The 21049-nt window shown below is 45.0% G+C and overlaps 1 protein-coding gene across 2 annotated transcripts in view; it reads right to left on the reverse strand.

Annotated features, from left to right (window-relative positions):
• LOC115097060 (adenosine deaminase-like) overlaps window positions 1-21049 on the reverse strand; it is a 73148-nt gene that overhangs the window by 21005 nt on the left and 31094 nt on the right. The window contains exons 3-7 of one of the 2 annotated variants that reach the window (XM_029612519.1): window positions 19361-19483; window positions 16738-16881; window positions 12939-13054; window positions 6859-6983; window positions 814-885 (exon numbers count right to left, since the gene is read on the reverse strand). In XM_029612519.1, coding sequence (XP_029468379.1) covers window positions 814-885; window positions 6859-6983; window positions 12939-13054; window positions 16738-16881; window positions 19361-19483 — 580 coding nt within the window. The remainder of the gene's footprint in view (window positions 1-813; window positions 886-6858; window positions 6984-12938; window positions 13055-16737; window positions 16882-19360; window positions 19484-21049) is intronic. The other variant, XM_029612520.1, reaches the window with a different exon arrangement.

Below are 21049 nucleotides of genomic sequence, written 5' to 3' on the forward strand. Positions count from 1 at the left end.
TTTTAGGGTTCTTTTTCTAACTGAGCTCCTACCAGCAAAACTGAGGTTTCAGAACTATGCATGTAAACTTAGCCAGCGTTCAAACCCAATTAAGCTGCCCACAGAGGGTTTTAAGGCCAGTTTGCTGGGTGCGCGCCAACTTGAAGGCTGAATGACGGTGGAAGGTGTATACATTAGCGGCACGCTAACCTCTGCATACGTTTGTAACTCTTAAAACGTGCATGTGTGGTTTCCAACCAAAGCCCCAAATCCCCTCCCCCTTCCCTTCCACCCTGGAGCCAAAAAGGTATGTGCACCTACTACCAGGGGAGTGAAAATTCACCATCGTGGATTCAGCCAAGCTGCCTGTGTTACTGCCAACTCTACACTCAAATCCCATCTCAAATGCCTTCTTAGTGAGAGACTGGCAGGTACACCCATCGTAAAATTAGAAAGACAGGGGTCAGAAACTCCAATGTCCAAAATACTTGCTTTGAGAACCTTTTTAATTTTTTTTTTAAACAAAAAACTAAGAGCCCCTCAAAAGCAGTGATCAGGCCACATGGCAGAGCCTGTGCGCATGGCAGTCCCAAACAGACCATTACAAATAAGACCAAGCTTGATGTGGCACCAACATTTCACAAAATATATTTTGATACGCTGATCTATCTACGGTATGTTAAAATACAGCCTTATTTAATCTGGGAGAAGCATATGATTGTCAACTACAGCACCTCACTGATGTTAAAAGGCAAACCAGGAGAATAAAAACAAGAACAAGTCTTACAAGGATCTGCAGTCTTCTAATCATGATTTTATATTTTGTTCTCTTACCTCCCTGACTACTGAAGATGGTCCAACCTCTCCAGCATGGACAGTTCTGTGGATGCCACACTTCAAAGCTTCCTGGAAATGCAACATCATGGTTTAGTGTTGGTAATTCATCTGCATCATGACAAACTCCCACACAATCAGGGCTGGCTCTCCGATATGCGCCAAAGTTCAGAGAGCCATCGGGATGGGAGAGACAGATTCTAGTAGTTAGAGAAAAATAGAGCAGAACGTTTTTCCCTCCAAATGACAGTAAATTAGAGCTGCGTTGGGCTGGACACTAGCTCCATGGCAGTGCTACGTGCTGCCGTGTGGGACATCCGGGCAGGCTTCCTGAACCTGGTTTTTGCTCTTTGGGCTGACAGAAGTTTTTGGCTCCATTAAACAGCATTTGCCCTTCTCCCCCAATCCCTGGTCCTTCCCACCCCTCTCTCTCTCATGCCCTTGTTATCCTCAAGCCTCCTCTGCTGTGTGGTGCTGCTCCAGAGAGCCTTGCAGGATGAACTGCCCAGGACTGGCAGCAGCTCCCCACAGGACTAGGAGGCTCCACGAAACTGGACCTGCACGACAGAGGCTAATGCAAGTATAGTGCGGCAGCACCGCCCTAGGCAAGGACAGGGAAAGTGGGTCTGTGTCCCTTCTGGCCCCATTCTCTATGTTCCTAATGGTGGATCTGGTGATACCAAGTGACTGGAGCTGGGGAGGTGCACGTACCTGTTTCTAAAGTAAGCTATGATCTGTGGACCTTGGTTGAAGTCCACAGGGAGCTGTAATAGTGCAAATTAAGGCTCATAAGGCTATGGCCTCAGAGGCTGGGTCCAAAATGAGCTGCAAATCCCAAAGAGGAGGAGAAGAAGAAGAAATCTGCCCAGCAAAAATATTTTTTTTTTAATTCATATTGGGTTTTGACTGATCACCTTATGTATTAGGATGGCGATCTTATCTCAAACAAATAATTCCCTTGTTCCCATTTATATTTAGAGTAGGGGCTCCCAAAGCATAGCCAGAGGGCTGGATGCAACCCTTGGTTGGATTTCATCTCTCTCCCCCGGCAGCAGGAACCACGATGATAGGTTTGTTCTGGCCTGCAGTAGCAATTGAGGGAGCACGTTCTGCTGCTACCACCAGCTCAGATACTTGACGTCTGAAGTGCGAGTGGCAGCACATTTACTTATTTAAACAACCTGTAGGCCACTGAGCCACAAATCTGAGGGTAACAGAGGATACATACGTAATTAAAATCAAACATAACATACTAGTAAACTAAAGTAGGAGACAAGACAGAAGAGTGTTCACTGCAAGGCCTGATTTGGGTATCAGAGTGCAGTCAATGGCATTTGTGAGACTAGCATGGCCGGGGCAAGGTCTCTACTGATTGGCTGCATTATGCATTTCTGGTATTAGCGCTATTTGTGCAGGTGCAGCCGCCTGAGCTGAAGACAGGGAGAGAGGCTGCAGCGCAGCCCCCAAGGAGTTTTCAGCTGCTGGGGAGGGCAGTGCAGGCCACAGGGAGGAAGGCACCGATGGTACTGAGTCAGGTAAGGATGGCGGTGCCTCACCACTATCTCTGCGTAGCTATAGGGGAAGGGCATGGACATCGTCCCCTAAAGGAGTCAGGTTTTGGAGGTGTGAGTGTGGAAATCCTCATTATTAGAACCCAGATACCAAGTCTCCCTGGTTTAGGGTCTGCAGCAGGGGGGGGGGGTCGTTTTGCTCAGACCATGGACCTGGCAGGTTTCAAGAGTGTATGCAAAGGAAGGAGGGATGATTACTTTTAAATAAAATGAATGAGAAAGGGGGAAGGAATAAGAGGAAGAGAGAGAGTGCAAGGTGGGGTTGGGGGGGGGGGGTTGCGAGAGTGCACATCACACAAAAACCCCAGAGGCACGGAAGCAAGGCAGGGTCACCAACTCTGGAGAATCTAGAATTATTCTATTATTGACGTGAATCTGCTACAGCCCTAGCAACCCTGTCCCCTACCTCCCCCCTTCACCAGCCTTTCAGATCACCAAAAGGGTCAGTCATGGTCCCCCCCAAACAACTTCAAGCATCTCTCTCGCCTCTTCCCCGGCAATGCAAACTCAGTGATTTGAAATGTCCTGCGTGGCCCTTCTCTTGAAATGTTTGGTGACCCCGACTTACAACATTTTATCTGAGACGGCTTTCAAGCTGTAATAAAAAAAAAAACGCCATAAGATTTTCCATACTGGGTCAGACCAGAGTTCGATCAAGCCCAGTATCCTGTTCTCAAAAAGTGGCCAATCCAGGTCACCAGTACCTGGCAGGATCCCAACTACCTGTTTGAATCAAGTGCTCAGAAAACCAAGTTCAGCTGCTACAGAGATTAATTTTTTCATATGCAAAAAAATTCCAGCTGCTTCTATCAATTAATCGATTCCGCCCTGTATGAAAGAGCTGATGTTGCATTTGAGAAACAGCCTCAGGCCAGTCAATTGAGATAAAACATGGAATTTCCTGCACCAGCAAAGATATAGTTGTTTGCACACGCCAGTAAATAATATAAATGACCCTGAAACTAACTACGAAATACCATATTTGTTTGCTCTACGGTTTAATTAAAAAAAAAAAAAAAAGTTGATGTTCAAAAGACTAAGCTGAAACTACAATGATCTTTTCAAAAAAATGGATCTTGGCTACTGATTTTAGTTGACAGCATATGCAGTTGTGCCAAATGATCATTTAGCACCACAATGAACAATTTATATAAAAGCAGAGAACCTGTGGCCTCAAAGCACCTGGAGGTCCATATTCTAAAACATGTTAAGGGGTCGATTTTAAGACCCGCGCACATGCTATAAGATACAATGTCCGCGCACGTATGCGTGCCGGAGTTTTAACATCCGCGTGCACGTGTGGGCCATCTACGACTCGCGTGCACAGGGCGGAGGGGGTCGGGGGATTCTCAAATTACGCGCAGCGATCGCCTTTTTTTCCCCCCAGTTCCCTAACCCTACCTTTCTTCCCCTCTCATCCCCAACCTTTAACCTAACCCCACCTAGCCCCCAATTGTTTATTTTTATACTTACTGCTCCTCGGGAGCAGAAGAAAACCCCATGCGCCAGCCAGCACGCACTTCCCCGGGACAGCGTCTAATGGTGCTGTCTCAGCCCACCTCCTGCTCCTGCCCTGCCCGTCCCTTCTGAAAGAAAGGTAGGCCTTGGACTTATTTAAAATAAAAACAAACATTCTTGACCACTCCTCCCTCTCTTTGACCCAAGAAACCAAAATAATGTAGTGGACCAACAGTGCCTCAACCATCCTCCCTATCCCTTTCACCCACCAAACAAAAAAAAAATGCAGCAGCCAAGGGCTCCAGAAGCCTCCTACCCCACCCCAAAAAAATGTAGTGGCAGAAGTACATGGCCAAATCCCCCCCTCCGAGCCCCCAGCGGTGGTCTACAAGCCCCGCTGGGATGAATACTAAGTGCCGCCTCTTAGAATGCGTTTGCTCACTGCAACCTGAAGTAATGAACAGAGACTGGGCCTTTCCCTGGCCAGCTCTCAGCTGTCACAGCCCAGGGAGAGGAGGCAAACTCTGTCCTCTTCCCGCGCAGCTGCCTGACCACTTTGGGGAGGTTGATTTGGAATCCCACTTTTATACTTTTTTTTAGTTATAGAATGGGGCGGGGGGGGGGGGGAGGGGGAAGGATTGTGGCCCCTCTGCCACATTTTTTTTATTGGGTGGTGGGAGGGAGTGTGGTCACAGTGCCCTTGACCCATTATGTTTTTTGGTTTGCGGGTGTGTGGAGGAAAAGGGACATCAGGACAGATTTTTTTTTTTTCCAAAATATAGACAGACTGACTCAATAAGGAGCGGGAGAGAATGCCCGCTCTCCCAGCCACCTTTCCTGGGCGCACGATCCTCTGTTTAAATGAAGGGTTGCGCTAAAAAGGAGGCGCTAGGGACAATAGCGCATCCATGGCGCCTCCAGGTGGCTGTCAGTGGGTTCAGGAAACAGATGCTTGGTTAGCCAAAACGGATGCCTGCACTTTTTTTTTTTTTTAAACATTTTTATTTAACCATTTTTTGATATTAAGTTGGCGAGTGTGTACAAGAAAAGCAGTATATTCTGCTTTTTCTGTACACTTTTCCGGGCTGCTCAGAAATTAACGCCTGGCCTTGGACGGGAGTTAGTTTCTGAACAAAATGTGCAGATTGACCGCACATTTTACTTTCAGTATCCCGGGTGAATAACTAATAACCTCATCAACATGAATTTGCATGTGATGAGTGCTATTAGCTTCCGGGGGGGGGGGGGGGCGTGCGTTTATACTGTAAGGGGTTTAGCGCGTCAAAGGGGTCGTGGACGCCAAGCACACTTTACAATATCGGCCTGTTAGTCTGCAAGAGTGAGGGAGACATGGAGGGATTTTTTTTTAATTTTTTTTATTTTGCATAAACAGAGCTTGCAGAGGAGAAGGGGAGAAAAAGTGGGCATTAGTTGCAGAGTCTTCTTTTTATATTAGTGCTGGGAAGGTTTTCCAGTTAGCTTTAGGCCAGCTAATTGGCTGACCTGGGTAACTGACAGGCCAGCACGGACCTGCCAAGGTTTCATCCCCTCCCTGGGAACACCAAGGGCCTGGTCTTAATGATCAGCTCAATTTTTTGCAGGCTTTGATTCTCCCAGACATAAAATTTAGCCAGTCAGTTGGAATGTTGACCTCTTACTGTCCAAGTCTTCTGTGTCCGTGGATGGGCTACAAAATGACCCCCCCTCCTGAGTTACCGTGGTGGCATACTCCCACTCCAGGGTGAGCCAGTCCTGGTACCTATGATCTGATAACACCAGTTTCTTAAGAAAGATACAATGGGTGTCAAACAGACTGGCTCAGCCCGTCTCTTCTGACAAGTAGCTTTCTGGTCACTCTGTATCATGGCCTCCAGTTTATGGGAATTTGTCTCTGGCCACAGAATCCATGGCTCCTTGCCACTGCTCCCCACTGTCCTACAGTGACAGCCCCTGGTGCCTCTTGCTATCCTTTCCTGCCGGTAGCTCCTGATGCTGCCTGTACAGACAAGGCCAGCCCCAGTGAATTCTGCCTTCTCCGCACGTCTCCCAGGCAGGAGAGCCCTCGCCATTAGACACAGGAGGGAGGCAGCAGTGGAAGGGTAGAGGGGGAGACCAGGCTGTGGCTGAAAGGGATAAACTTGAGGAGAGGAAAGGCAAGAAGGAAGAGCAGCTTGGGAGGGAATAGCTGGGGAAGAGAGTAGAGTGAATCTAGAAGGGAAAGGAAGAAGGGATAAGACTGGACGGAAGAGATGCCAGCCTACAGGGAAGAACCTTTGAGAGGGAGAGAAATACTGTAATGAACGAGAGGGCAGGGTATGAAAAAGAAGATACAAAAAGGAAATGGGAGGGGGGAGGAGACCTGAAACTGAGCAATGGGAATGTCCGTGGCCAACCTATTTTAACAGCAACAAGACATTTCTGCCGAGAGCCTTAACTGTACAGCCCTATTTAAACATTAGCTAGAAAGGAAGCTTGGCCTCCAATTGTTCCCCAAGAAGCTTCCATCAGGACTGTCTCAACTGAAAGATTCCTTGACTAAAGGCAGCAGAAGCCTAGCGCTTCCTTAAAAAAAAGATTGCATGGACGGGGAGCTCTTACAAGTTGAAGGATGCTGGCAGCCTCCACAGGAAGCTTCGATTATGAAATGCAGACAGACTCCTCTGGCCCGTGACATTCTCTCACTTTTTTATGCTTCAAAATAAGAATTCTCAGGGCCTTGCCGCTTAGGTGTCAGCTCATTATTGGCTTGGCTTCTATCTTGGTAGATACTGTACAGAGTTTACAGTTCAGCCAGCCAAGCATTTGTGCAACAGTTTATGGCACCAAAGCCCTGCCTTATTCAAGGAGGAATACACTGAAGTAGATAAAGGACAGCAAACTCGGCAGAACGTCCCGGGTAATTGCTTGCATTGGAGTCAGAAACAAAATGTGTACTAAGATTGCAGCATTATAGGAAATATGTAAACCATAATGCAGTCCTAGGTACATGCAAACATACAGCTATTGTTTAACAAACCTCATAAGCCTCCCTATGTCTTGAGAACGCCTCACAGCTGATTAATTCATCTCCTGCAAGGTCAATTGCCACCACCGTGTCATTTCGGTACTTCTTGCAGAGCTCGACCACCTCAGCAGACCAATCTGTTAATGACAGAGTGAAGGGATGCAACGTCAGTCTGCCTTTTTTTGTGTTTTGTTTTTGAAGATTTTCCAAAACTAAATCTAATAAAACAGCAGTACATAGTCTGGACACAGTATATGAAAATACATTATTAAGAGGGCAATTTTTTAACCACGTGTGTAACTTAGGCATTTCTAAAGCGCCAGGTTACACCAGTTTTCAAAACAAGCCTACGTGCTTGTTCAAAGTTTGCTTTGAAAGTTATCCCCAAGAACACAAACTCAGCCGCACGCCTGTTCTTTACAGGGTGCAACTCAGGCTTTCCCCCCAAGTCTCTGCAAATTTAGCTCATGCATATTCATTGTGGATCTCCTAAAAACCCAGCTGGCTGTAGCGTCCCCAGGTCAGGTTTGGAAAGCCCTGGCGTAACTTGTGCGGGTTAATTTGAAGGCAAAAGATGCCCGTAAGTCCCAACTTCACCTCTCAGGAATGCCTATTCATGCGCAGAAAAGCATGTGCAAAAAATCAGGTTACATGCACGTTATGTGCCCAACACTCAACATTTTTATAACAGTCAATGGATGGGCATAGTCCCTTGTTTTATGTGCGTAAAAGGCTTTGAAGATTTACCCTCTATGTGAGCTGCACCGCAATGTTCAACAACCGGAGGGCAAAACTAAACTGTACGAAGTTTCCTGCCTGGATGTCAAGCTCTTCCCCCCCCCCCCCCCCTTCCATCCTTTTATGGAGCAAGAAAGTATCCCAGTATTTTAACAAATGACTCTTAATAACCTTGTTCGTGATATCCTATAGCAACTCCCTAGCCTCTATCCAGTCACCAAAAAGAACCCAGAAACAAGGAGAAAGAGGGAATAAAAGCAAGTAGAGGAGCCAGGAAGGTTTCCCATGCCTGTGGACTGTTTCTCTCTGCATTCCCTCTCCCAGGTCTCAGTTACATCTGGATAATTCTCTCTCAGCTCTGAATTCACATTTCCCTGACACGCATGTTTGCCAAAAGTAGCTGAAGCCAGGCTTTCGGCGAGGGGTTACTGGAGCTACTCCAGCGCCCTGCCGCTGTGCGCCTAGCAGCCACTAATCAGGGCAAATTATTCCGACCACAGAGCGCAATAGAACCACCAATGGGTCATCTGGAAGCAAAAAGGCCAGGGACCCCATGAATGAGGAAGATGACCTTCGACCAAAATATGTTCATGTCTGTGTGCTGCCGCCACACGTGACAGAGCGTTCCCTGCTCCCCACAGTTACACCAGCACTGTGAGGTTCAGGAAACTTTGCTCTCTTGGATTTTGACACTAATGGAGTTACCCTTTCATGGAGGGGCACGCAGTGGGCATTTCTGAGTAGCTTTGCGTAGCAACACAGCACATGGGAACTTTTACCATGCTAACTTTCTAGTTAATTCTCAAAAGGGAAAACCATGCACATAGTTTCTCTGAGAAGCAGCTAGCATAAAATATGCATGTTAAAAGCACCTGTGATTTTCCACCTACCTTATGTGCTGCTGGCAGGGGTTAAATAGTGCACACACTAAAAGCTTGCCTGTTGCGATTCCCTTGCTTGGGGGGGGGGGGGGGGGGGGGGAGGCATTTTCAGACTGGCTAATTTACCCACATAAACAAATTTGAAAATAGCCTCTCTCAAAATAGTAAGCCTTTCCTAAATATGGACTACCTCCGTCTGTGTGTGTCAGCAGCAGGATCACTTTTGCATGGCGATATGCCGAACAGTGTTTAAGAAGGGCTACGCTTCATGAAAAGGAGGGCAATGCTTTTCCTTGTTCCTACCTGGGATCCTTCATGGGGGAAGGGGAAATATTTGGAGGGCCATGTTGTACAGCTTGTGTTGAAACTCAAGTCAACCTTCTTGTGGAGAGTGCCGTACTGTACCCCACCACAGCATGTCAGCTTACTGTCCCCTCATCTCATCGTAACTTACAATGACAAATCCCAAACTGCAATAAGCGTCGGGTGATTTAGGATGGTGTGCAATACCAACCCAATAGTTAGAAGACAAAGCCACACAAAATTGTTGTAGGCATTTAGATAATGGAAGACTGCGCATTTTTATAGAACATTCAGGTTCTGGTGCCAGGAAAGATGAATTGTGTGGTCTTCTAATCAAGAAGGAAACTACAACGAAATAGCACCTGCTAAAGGGATCACTCGTTTTTCACCTTCGGACCTAGTTATGACAGGTAAGTGCAATAAGTAACACAAAAGTCTAGAGCATTCCCAGTTCGACAGCAGAAATAGGAAACAATGACCCACAATTCACCAGGCCAAACTCCAAACTCCCACTCTCAAGCATGTCTCGACGAGAGAACGCTCATTTACTATTGCAGGAACCAACATTTGGAATAAAATGCCCTCTGACCTGTGCCAGGAGCCCTGCCATAAGAAGTTTAAACAAAACCTCAAAACCTGGCTATTTAAACAAGCTTACCCAGAATAGGAATTTTCTTAGTCTGAACTGCCAATCACTCCATCCCCTCTGTTATCCACTACCTCAATAATTTCTCCCACTGGCAATCCTTTGTAATCTATATATGTGTCCCCTAAAATACAATACCATTCTTCAAACAGAATGCATTTTGACTCACCTTACTATTGTTTGAAAATACCTAGTTATTTATACTTACCTTCTACGTTACTACCCATTTTAGGCTTGTTTAATTTGTACTATATGTTTCTATCATACACTGACTTATTTGTACTTGTTTTGTTCTATGGTCATTAGAATGTAAAGCCTGTTGCTGAATTATTGTTTATTGTAAACCGAGGTGATGTTTATAACGTGCCGCGGTATGTAAAAAATTTCTAAATAAACAGATCCAGGAGTCAGAGGATGGCTCTGATTAACAATGGCGCCTCGTTAACCTAAAACGAAAAATAGACAGTGGTGCCGTCCTGGCTTCTACCAAGACTCCAAAGAGCAAAAGCCGCTCATCGCTGTGCATGGCTGACCCACAGGAACCTTGGCATTGGATTATCCCGGTAAAGCTGTGCATCAGATGACAAAATCTGCCAATCATCCCGGCACTGGACTGTCCCTATTCCAGACTTTGTCATTGCGAAACAAAAGTGCACAGAAGAGCATGCTTTGTGGCGAGCTGGCACCGGAGGCCATAAATCTGTACGAAGACTCTGGCAGCAATGTTTTATTTTATTTTGGAACAATAGGTCCGTTATTCCATTTACAATAGCCACAGCTGCACAAACCTCATGCACTTACCAACACTCCCATGCTTTCCTTATTGAAAGTCCGTAACAGAAGGCTTTCTGTGTTCACAGGCAAATATTTATTTATGCTGCCTGAATAAGCTCAAACAATCTCCCTCTGATATTTTAGTGGGGGGTTTTTTTGTTTTTGTTTTGTTTTGGTTTTTTTTTTTAATAGTCAACTAATGGAGAATAAGCACAGGGCCTACAAAGCATGTAGACAAAAGATCAGGACTGCACAGATACAAGGATAACAGGGAGAGAACCTGAAATCTGAGCTTGTGCTTCCAGTTGCAGTGGCAGCTTGGGGATGGGCTCTGGACATGAAGCTAAACCAGTCTTGGCTGATCCCTCGTTCCATATTGTGTTGCACCAATCCAAGCATAGAACAGCAGCCTGTGCCAAAGGAAAGGGCAATCCTAACAGAAGCCCTTAAGCTTGTTCACGCCTCGATCACACACACACACACACACTACTAACAATAACACTTTGTAGTAATAACAGGATTTCCCAACCGTGACCGGCAAGATCTGTGCCAGACACAATAGGGATGTTCTGCTGCTGCTGCCACATCATATCACCTCACTCATCAAGAAACAAATAAGAGGAATGTGAGCTTCACTAAAATCAGATGATTAACAGGCAGGCAGGGAACGGGTGGTGACAAGCAAAGGAGTGCACCTCCCTGGTTGCTATATGATCCCTTTAAAGAAGAGCATTGTAAACTGGCATTGTGAGGAAACAAGAGACGAGACTGCCGACTGAGAATGGGGACGGCTGGTGTGGGGCCTTTAGGTCACATCTACATGGATTGCTCTCTAGAATTTCCATGCAAAGTTCAGCCTCATGAAAAACCCACCACACCGGCTGATAAATTCCTTTTCCTCCTCTCCCATAAAAGATCCAGATTTCCAGCCAGACACTGAGAAGGGACCGGCGAGCTACTGGTGAACCGAGAGGAATCTAGCTTGTTCTAAAGTTATGGAGGAACTAACCTTTCTGCCTGCATGCTTGAAGGCAGAGCCTTTGAATGTTTGAGGTGCCTATCTCTGGGCATTAGGGGCCTAAATTGGACCCTCAGAAAATGGACTAGGGCTGAATGACTAAAATTTAGAGGCTAATGAAAATTAGGAATGCAAGTTTAGGATCCTAAGACATGGGTGGCTGCAGGAACAAAGATTAAACAGAGAAAAGAAAAAATACTTAGATGCTTAGCACTGATTTTCAGCACTAGTTTAGGTGTCTAAATCTAGGAAAATGAATTGCCAACCTAGATTTAAGATGCTGAGGATGAGGAAACCGATGCGCCTCATTTTGTATATTTAAAATAACTGACCCAAACATGAATAAGGGTGAATTTAAAAAAAAAAAAAAAAAAAGCTTGGTGCTTAAATTGGAGGCACCTAAATTTAGGAAGATTTTCAGCAGAACTTAGGGACCTAAATTTTTTTAGACTAAAATGTAGGCCGTTATGTTCTGCTGGAATGGAGGTGCAGCAGACCTCGAACCAGGGAAGCCAGGGTTCAAATCCCAGTACCGTGCCACTCCTTGTGACCTTAGGAAGTCACTTCATTGCCTCAGGTACAGATTGTGAGCCCTTTTAGAACAGGGAAATGTATGCAGTACTTGAATGGCAGAATAGAAAGCTAAATAAAATAAAATGTCCCTATATTTTTGTGCCTATAGTTGAAGTACTGAGCGTTTTGTGAAAACTGACCCCATTAATATTTGGGTCCGCTACATTTGGAGGTCAATAGTCAGACTTATCCGGCTAATTTCCACGGGATGTTTAGCAGCACGGCTATGCTGCTGAATATCCTCATATTTACTGCTGCTTAGCTGGATAAGTTTATACTTGCTATAGACCAAGTCTAACTTACCCATTTAACTTAACCAGACAAGTCTGAATACTGCTAATCTGGCTAACGGAGGTCATTCATCAAATTGAGATGGGCTGCTGTCGCGAGCCTTAGGGCTTTGTCGCATGCAATAACTACTGCATCACAATTTGAACATATAAATTATTGAAAGGGAAGGAGTTTGGGTGGGGTTTAGGGAAATTAGGGGACTGTACCTCTGCAGGCAATAAACGTATCGCACATTATTGCCCGTAGTAGTTACAACTATTTCATTAGTGCTAAAGGGGGCGAAAGTGTGCAGCGTGGCCACAACTGCGGCAGGCGAAAATGCACCGCCACAATGCGGCCGCCTGCTCACTAATCGCCCCCACCCTTTTTTAAAAATTTTGTTGCAGATCATTCCGCTATATTTATAGCGGAATGATGACTCCAGGCCTAAGTTAGCCAGATAAGTAGTGCCACCTAATTATCCCCACTGACTATACAGTTAACTATTTAGCCAGCTAAGTGACAACTGCTGAACGTAGCCAAATATTCAGCAGCTGCCATTTAACTGGATAAGCCGTACTTATCTGGCTAAGCAGCGTCTGAATATGGACCTCCAAGTATACAAAATGAGAGGCATCGGTCTTCTTGCCCTGGACCAGACTACTTGTACATGTTGCACGCTACAGATTCGGTTCCTTACTGGTCAATTCTCTGCTGGGCTGAGAAATCAGAAAGCATCACACCCAGGTGTCAGAGAAAAGATGCCACTAAGTCAGGTCTAACCAGTCACAATCATAGAACAGTGTTGATTTTATGGCTTTACTGACGCTCGGACGGCCTGTGAAAGAATTGGGAAGCACAGCAGCAGGTGCATTGCAGTTGGCATTACTTGGCATGTGGCGCATGCAGCAGAGAATAGATCTGGCTTTCACACTGAAGTCTCTCTCCCCTTCTCGCAATCCCTGGTTAACGAGACGAACCACTTCGTCGGGCGAGAGGTCACCCCTGTGGGAGAAAGCAGAAAAGAATCAATTAGGCTGTAACTTCTGCAGCACTAACCAGATCCTTATTATAATATCCTGCATGCAACAAAAGCTACTGGATTGCTGGAAAGAGCTACGAAATTATGTAGCACCTAAGAAACATTTTGGGACAGATCTCCTAAGGAGTTTGTGCCTCTCTCCCTGTCAGGCTAAAGGATTGGTTAAAAAGGGGAGCAATTTTCAGTAGCTTGCCTAAGTCCACTGGGCAGTTATTCAACCACATACCTGGAAGGCAAGTACTTCCGCTTTTCTAAATTCACTTGCATGGCTACAAGAATCCCAAGCGAGCTTTGAACCTCCTTTTTTCCTGCAGGCAGAGGAGTGGGAGACTGAGAATGCACCTGGATTAGCATTTCCCCGATCTCCAGGCCCATTTTACTTTTACCATCCTAAGCCTGCCCAGTCTCTGCAGCCCCTCTGAGAAGGGCAACCCTCAGCCAGGCACATTTGCCCGGGTAAGTGACTTTAAACGCTGGCTTCTAAGAACACATAATCTTGTATGCTGAACCCTCGGTATCCGAAGCTGCTGTTTTGCTTTGAGGATCTGATGCACTAAGCAGAATGTGCTTACTTTTTGGAGGGCCTGTCTTTAAACCATGGGTCACAACAATACTTTATTTTTTGTTTAATTCTTGCTACCTAGGTGACAAATTACATAAAATTGGAAGAGGACATAGCTAATGCAGTTATATGAAAGAGAATCAACAAAGCAGTTGGACTGAGAAGAAGATGTCTTTATTAGGATAAGGAATGTCTGAAGATGCAGTATCTCGGGACTATTAAACTCCTTTTTCCCTCAAGACAATTACAGAACTTTAATTAAACAGCCCTCTTGTTTGAATTCCTGCATTCACTTTTCTGGCTTGTGTGTCCTGTAAATTTCCTTGAATTACAATAAGGTCCATATTCAGCCAAGGAATGTCTGGTTAAGTTAACTAGTTAAATTTTTTTTTATCTGGTTAACTTAAACTGGATATTCAATGGGAAAGCTGCACCAATGAATATAGCTGGCTAAACTCATCCGGATAACTTAGTCCTGCCTAGAAACATCTTTAATCCAGGTAAGTTTTACACATCTAAACATTTAGAGTCAATATTCAGACACCAGACAGCCAAATAGGGTAGAATGTATCTGGCTATCTAGCAGCCATTAGATAGCTAGATGATAAGTCACCTATCTGGCTATCCAGTTGGCCAGAATAGTTTTGGGCAGGGATAGGCAGATTGGGGTGGCACTAAGCCAGATAAATTATCCGGCTAAGTAGCAATATTCACCTTTAGACTGATAACTTAGAACATAAGAAAATGCCATACTGGGTCAGACCAAGGGTCCATCAAGCCCAGCATCCTATTTCCAACAGTGGCCAATCCAGGCCATAAGAACCTGGCAAGTACCCAAAAACTAAGTCTATTCCATGTTACCATTGCTAATGGCAGTGGCTATTCTCTAAGTGAACTTAATAGCAGGTAATGGACTTCTCCTCCAAGAACTTATCCAATCCTTTTTTAAACACCGCTATACTAACTGCACTAACCACATTCTCTGGCTACAAATTACGGAGTTTAATTGTGCGTTTAGTAAAAAAGAACTTTCTCAGATTAGTTTTAAATGTGCCCCATGCTAACTTCATGGCGTGCCCCCTAGTCTTTCTACTATCTGAAAGAGTAAATAACCGATTCACATCTACCCGTTCTAGACCTCTCATGATTTTAAACATCTCTATCATATCCCCCCTCAGCAGTCTCTTCTCCAAGCTGAAAAATCCTAACCTCTTTAGTCTTTCCTCATAGGGGAGCTGTTCCATTCCCCTTATTTTGGTAGCCCTTCTCTGTACCTTCTCCATCACAATTATATCTTTTTTGAGATGCGGCGACCAGAATTGTACACAGTATTCAAGGTGCGGTCTCACCATGGAGCGATACAGAGGCATTATGACATTTTCCGTTTTATTCACCATTCCCTTTCTAATAATTCCCAACATTCTGTTTGCTTTTTTGACTGCCGCAGCACACTGAACCGACGATTTCAATGTGTTATCCACTATGACGCCTAGATCTCTTTCTTGGGTTGTAGCACCTAATATGGAACCCAACATTGTGTAATTATAGCATGGGTTATTTTTCCCCTATATGCATCACCTTGCACTTATCCACATTAAGTTTCATCTGCCATTTGGATGCCCAATTTTCCAGTCTCACAAGGTCTTCCTGCAATTTATCACAATCTGCTTGTGATTTAACTACTCTGAACAATTTTGTGTCATCTGCAAATTTGATTATCTCACTCATCGTATTTCTTTCCAGATCATTTATAAATATATTGAAAAGTAAGGGTCCCAATACAGATCCCTGAGGCACTCCACTGTCCACTCCCTTCCACTGAGAAAATTGTCCATTTAATCCTACTTTGTTTCCTGTCTTTTAGCCAGTTTGGAATCCACGAAAGGACATCACCACCTATCCCATGACGCTTTACTTTTCCTAGAAGCCTCTCATGAGGAAGTTTGTCAAACACCTTCTGAAAATCCAAGTATACTACAACTACCGGTTCACCTTTATCCACATGTTTATTAACTCCTTCAAAAAAGTGAAGCAGATTTGTGAGGCAAGACTTGCCTTGGGTAAAGCCATGCTGACTTTGTTCCATTAAACCATGTCTTTCTATATGTTCTGTGATTTTGATGTTTAGAACACTTTCCACTATTTTTCCTGGCAATGAAGTCAGGCTAACCGGTCTGTAGTTTCCCAGATCGCCCCTGGAGCCCTTTTTAAATATTGGGGTTACATTTGCTATCCTCCAGTCTTCAGGTACAATGATTGATTTTAATGATAAGTTACAAATTTTTACTAATAGGTCTGAAATTTCATTTTTTAGTTCCTTCAGAACTCTGGGGTGTATACCATCCGGTCCAGGTGATTTACTACTCTTCAGTTTGTCAATCAGGCCTACCACATCTTCTAGGTTCACAGTGATTTGATTCAGTCCATCTGAATCATTACCCATGAAAACCTTCTCCATTACGGGTACCTTCCCAACATCCTCTTCAGTAAACACCGAAGCAAAGAAATCATTTAATCTTTTTGCGATGGCCTTATCTTCTCTAAGTGCCCCTTTAACCCCTCGATCATCTAACGGTCCAACTGACTCCCTCACAGGCTTTCTGCTTCGGATATATTTTAAAAAGTTTTTACTGTGAGTTTTTGCCTCTACAGCCAACTTCTTTTCAAATTCTCTCTTAGCCTGTCTTATCAATGTCTTACATGTAACTTGCCAATGTTTATGCTTTATCCTATTTTCTTCTGTTGGATCCTTCTTCCAATTTTTGAATGAAGATCTTATGGCTAAAATAGCTTCTTTCACCTCCCCTGCTCAATAGCCGTGCTGCTGAATATCCCATCTACGGGCCCGATTCACTAAGCTATTTTCCCCATAGACAGAAGAGGAAACTAGGCCCTAAGTTAGCCAGATGAGTCTATCCGGCTAATTCAGATAATAGACTAGCTTTTTTTTTTTTTTTAAATATTTATCCATCCCTTTGGTGATCAGAACAGCAGATGTTTTAAAAATCCTGCGGTATGTCCAGCTAAATCCCAGACTTAGCCGGACAAACCTTTTGACTGCAGGCCCGTATAGGAATCACTTACTCTTCTTGTCCCCACGGAATAGGATCCACTTTGGCGTTTGCTAACAAGTGAGGGCTGTACCTGACCTCAACATAAACCACTCCTTCTTTGGCTTTCATTTCTACAAACTCATAGGCTATTCGTTTCACAGCCTCCCGGTCACCCCTGCAAAGTTAAAAGAAAAAAAAAAAAAACACACAGCATGATTAATTGCTTTCCCTACAGCAAGACCTAGGAGTCTGGCTATATTGTCGTCATTTCAGCTTTACTCCTAAGGGGTTAGCATCCCAGCTACCACCTTTCTGTTTTTCTTTAAACCTGCTTCTTTCCCAGCCCTTCTCCCTGCATACTAGGGACCTGCCTTTGTTTGTTTTGTCTCATTTCTTGCATACTGAAGTGGTTTTAGTGCATGCAAAACCCTTCTCTATTCCTGTCCTCCACTGGCATCTATGTTTCTAAGGAAACCCCCTTAAGAGCTTCAGCTAGAAGGCCCAACCAACCCTTCCTGACCCAAGCATGAGGTGAGTGAACGTAAGATGTGCTGTCATTTTACCTTAGATTTGTGTCTTTTTTTTTTAATATTTGAATTATGAACGTGTATGAAAGATGCACGAATAGGCAGCAGCTACAGCCAAAGGCTTGACGATGGGCACTACTGCTTACAAACTTATGCTAATTTAACCCCTTTCTATTGGGGAGGGGGGTTATTCTGCAATGGCCCTCGGAAGAATGCAAGGATGAATCTGGACTAGGGATGAGCATTAGTTTTATGTAAATAGGTAAAACGTGACGAATGAGTCCATTTTCGGTTCGTTCAAATGGAATAAATCGAAAATTAACTCTGAATGATCTGACATTTTTAATTTTTAGGTTTGTAAATGGCATATTTTACTGGCCCAACCAGCCTCCCCACACCCACCCGCCCAAAGGGTATCTAAGATAAAACTGAGCAGGGATGAACTCCATTCATTCCTGGCCCACTGGTTCAGATGAAGAAGTGGCACCGTTCTCAGGGCCAATCAGTGCCAAATTGTTTTAGGCTGTAAAGTAATGTGGCCATGAAGCAATACAGCCGGCAAAATTGTCTTATGGCTATAAAATGACTTGATGGCTGGCCTGGAGAACGACACCTTTTTTTGTTTTTAAATTGGAACTCGCTCCTGCCCCTTTCTCGCTTCCCCTAATGGGATAAGAAGTGACTGGGAGGGGGGGGGGAGGGGCTGCAGAGGAGTGTTTCTTTTTAACTTTGTGTTTTCCTTTTTAAGTTTAATGTTTAAATTCAAACTAACTGAACTGAAATAAATATTACATGAATTAAATCCTGAAACACTACCTCTGCTACAAAAAAAAGGATGGGGGCCGTGATAACGAGCGAGAGTGACCAGAGTAAAGAGTTTTATGTTACTTTACTATAAGTATCTACTGCAAAACGTCTTGTTAGCCCATTAAAATTAGACAAACGTCCCACAGCCAAGGTCTTACGATATAGGCAAACATTGGGCAGGATCTGCACGAGGACTCTGAGGAGAACTGGGCAGCCCCCACATGCAGAAGAGGCACAGGAAATGCCTTGGCACAACTACTAATTACACATAGCAATAGCCAGGGCGACAGGGCCAACACCCAAAGGTTACTTGGGAGAAGAGCTCTGGGGAAGGGGGAAATCCCTGGCTAGGATGGGTGATAGGGGTCCCCACCCAATCCTAGAAGACCCCCCACTGCCACTCTGGTTTTCAGGATATCCACAGGGAATAGGCATGAGAGATCTTCTTGCGCTGCCTCCACTGTATGCAAATCTGTCTCATGCCTATTCATTGTGAAGATCCTGAAAACCAGACTGGCTAAGAACACCTCTAGGAGGGGGTTGGGGACATTAAGAACATAAGAAGTTGCCATACTGGGTCAGACAGGAGGGTCCGTCGAGCCCAGCATCCTGTTGCCAACAGTGGCCAATCCAGGCCATAAGAACCTGGCAAGGAGCCAAGGGGTAAATAGATCCCATGCTAATGCCAGTAACAGGGCCGGTGCAAGCATATTTGGCCCCCCTAGATGAACTGTCATTTACCCCCCTCCCCCAACTTAACTATTTATTTATTATTTTTATAAACAGACATTTGATCTGAGATATCACATTGGTTTTTCCCTATCCCCAGAGGGCTCACAATCTAAGTTTGTACCTGAGGCAATGGAGGGTAAAGTGACTTGCCCAAGGTCACAAGGAGCGACAGCTGGACTCAAACCCTGATCTCCTGGTTCGTAGCCCACGGCTCTAACCACTAGGCTACTCCTTACTAGCGGCAGTGGCTCCAGCACAGCACGCTCTTCTTTGATCGTATTAGCTGTGGTACAGCTCCCCTCTCTGGAGGCTCACAATGCCAGGGATTTTGCTGCCCTCAATATCCTGGCGCTCTAGGACACTGCCCAGTTTGCCTAATGGTAGCACCGGCCCTTCCTCAGCTCCTGTAGAAGTCCCTGAACTGCTAGCAACGAGGGAAACCACAAGATGGAAGAGGTTGGATTTTTTAAATTCAAAACCTGAGCAGAATAGGTGGGCCAAGAGGTCCTTACCTGCCCCTAATTATTATTTTACTATGTTAAGGGATACAAGGACCATGGTCGGCACAGAAGACAGGGTAATACTTACGCAATGGCAGGCATATAATGATTAAACTTTGCCAGGAACTCTGTAAAACTGAGCGGTTCTTTGTAAGCAACGTGCTGCAGGAGACCTTCAACAGTGTCCGCAAGTAACTTAATCTGCCTTTTACTGAAAACGAAAAAAAACAGAAGGATTTGAACTACATTTTCAGTGAAAAAACATTTGGCAAACAGAAGTTCATATGTTCACCTGTGTCCAGTTTCCTGAACCTTATTTAGATCTGTAGCATGTGGAGGTGACCCAGAGAGCACTCAAAAAAAATAAACACAAACCAACCAACTTGTATTTTAAGCCCAAGTGGTAGTGTCTTGGAAAAGCAATGTAGGCACACAGTAGACGAGACGTATGTCAGACTGGAGAGGTGTGTGTGTGTGTGTGTGTGTGTGTGTGTGTGTGTGTGTGTGTGTGTGTGTGTGAAGCAGTTTGAGTGTCCAACCACAGGGAATGGAGCTAAGGAGGCAGAGTTTGCAGGAGAATACCAAGCTCCTGGGAGGACGAAGCGTATTCCCATCCTGAAAAGAAGTCACGTCTGATGTGCGAGTAATAAAAGGGGTCCCCACTGTAGGTTTTCCCACAAGAGGAAAAAAAAAGAGTCCTCGGGGGAAGGAAATGAAGCTCAAAAGGAAGCCAAGACTAGGCAGCACACCTTCGAGTGCTTGCCACGAGTTGACGGTTTGTGAGCTGTTACAAAAAAACCCTAGCAATCTCCCCTGAGCACTTGCAAACAGCGAGGCCAATATTCAGTAGGCCGTTTAGAGGACAAGTTATCTGACCACAGTTAGCCGGATAACTTGTCCAGTATATTCAGCGGGATAAACATCCCGCTGAATATACTTGGTTAAAAGTTATCCAGCTACACGTAGCCTGATAACTTTAACCCAACCGGCCAGTGAATATGGCCGGTTAGGCCTAAAGTTATCCGGCCTCGTATAGCCAAATAACTCACTACTTAGAAAAACTAAAAAGCTCAGAGTGCGGGTCTCCCGGCCCGATGCCCCTCTCCCTACATGTATGTACCCCCCCCCCACCCCTCAGCTGTCCCAAACCTTTAAAGATCGGAAAGTTTAAAAAATCTTTCATCCGATGATTGCTGCTGGCCCAGGCCTCCCCCTCAGTCTGCTAAAGTTACTTTAACTGTCCCTCCTCATCCCCCCTCCCCCACTGCTGAACCGATACCCACCTGTGGCCCCCTCTTCTTTGTGCCAGAATTGCTCTTCTCAGCGATCCCGGACGCTTCCAACGTAAAGCAGGCCATTACCTACATCACGCTGGAAGCAGGATCCCTAGATAGTACACTTCCAGAGCCATTACCTGGAAACATTACTTAGGTAATGGCCTACTTTACGTTAGAAGTGGCTGTTGTCATAGATAAAAGCAATCCCAGGGGGCCACTTTGGGAGGTAACTGGTGGGTGAGAGGACATCACCCAGGGGTGGGAAGGGAAGGACTGTTAAAATGATTTTAGCAGGGAAGGAGGGAGGGGAGAGGCCCAGGCTGGCAGGGATCATTGCATGAAAGCTTTTAAAAACAAAAACAAAAAAAAACCCCCACAAACTTTCCGATCTTTAAAGGTTTGGGCCAGCTCGAGGGGGAGCAAACTGGGCCAGGAGTCCCGAAACGGAGCCTTTTTATTCTCTAAGTCGTGCTACTTACCTTGATATCTCTGAAGATTTT

This window comes from Rhinatrema bivittatum, chromosome 8 (assembly GCF_901001135.1).
Source record: "Rhinatrema bivittatum chromosome 8, aRhiBiv1.1, whole genome shotgun sequence".
Classification (NCBI taxonomy): domain Eukaryota; kingdom Metazoa; phylum Chordata; class Amphibia; order Gymnophiona; family Rhinatrematidae; genus Rhinatrema; species Rhinatrema bivittatum.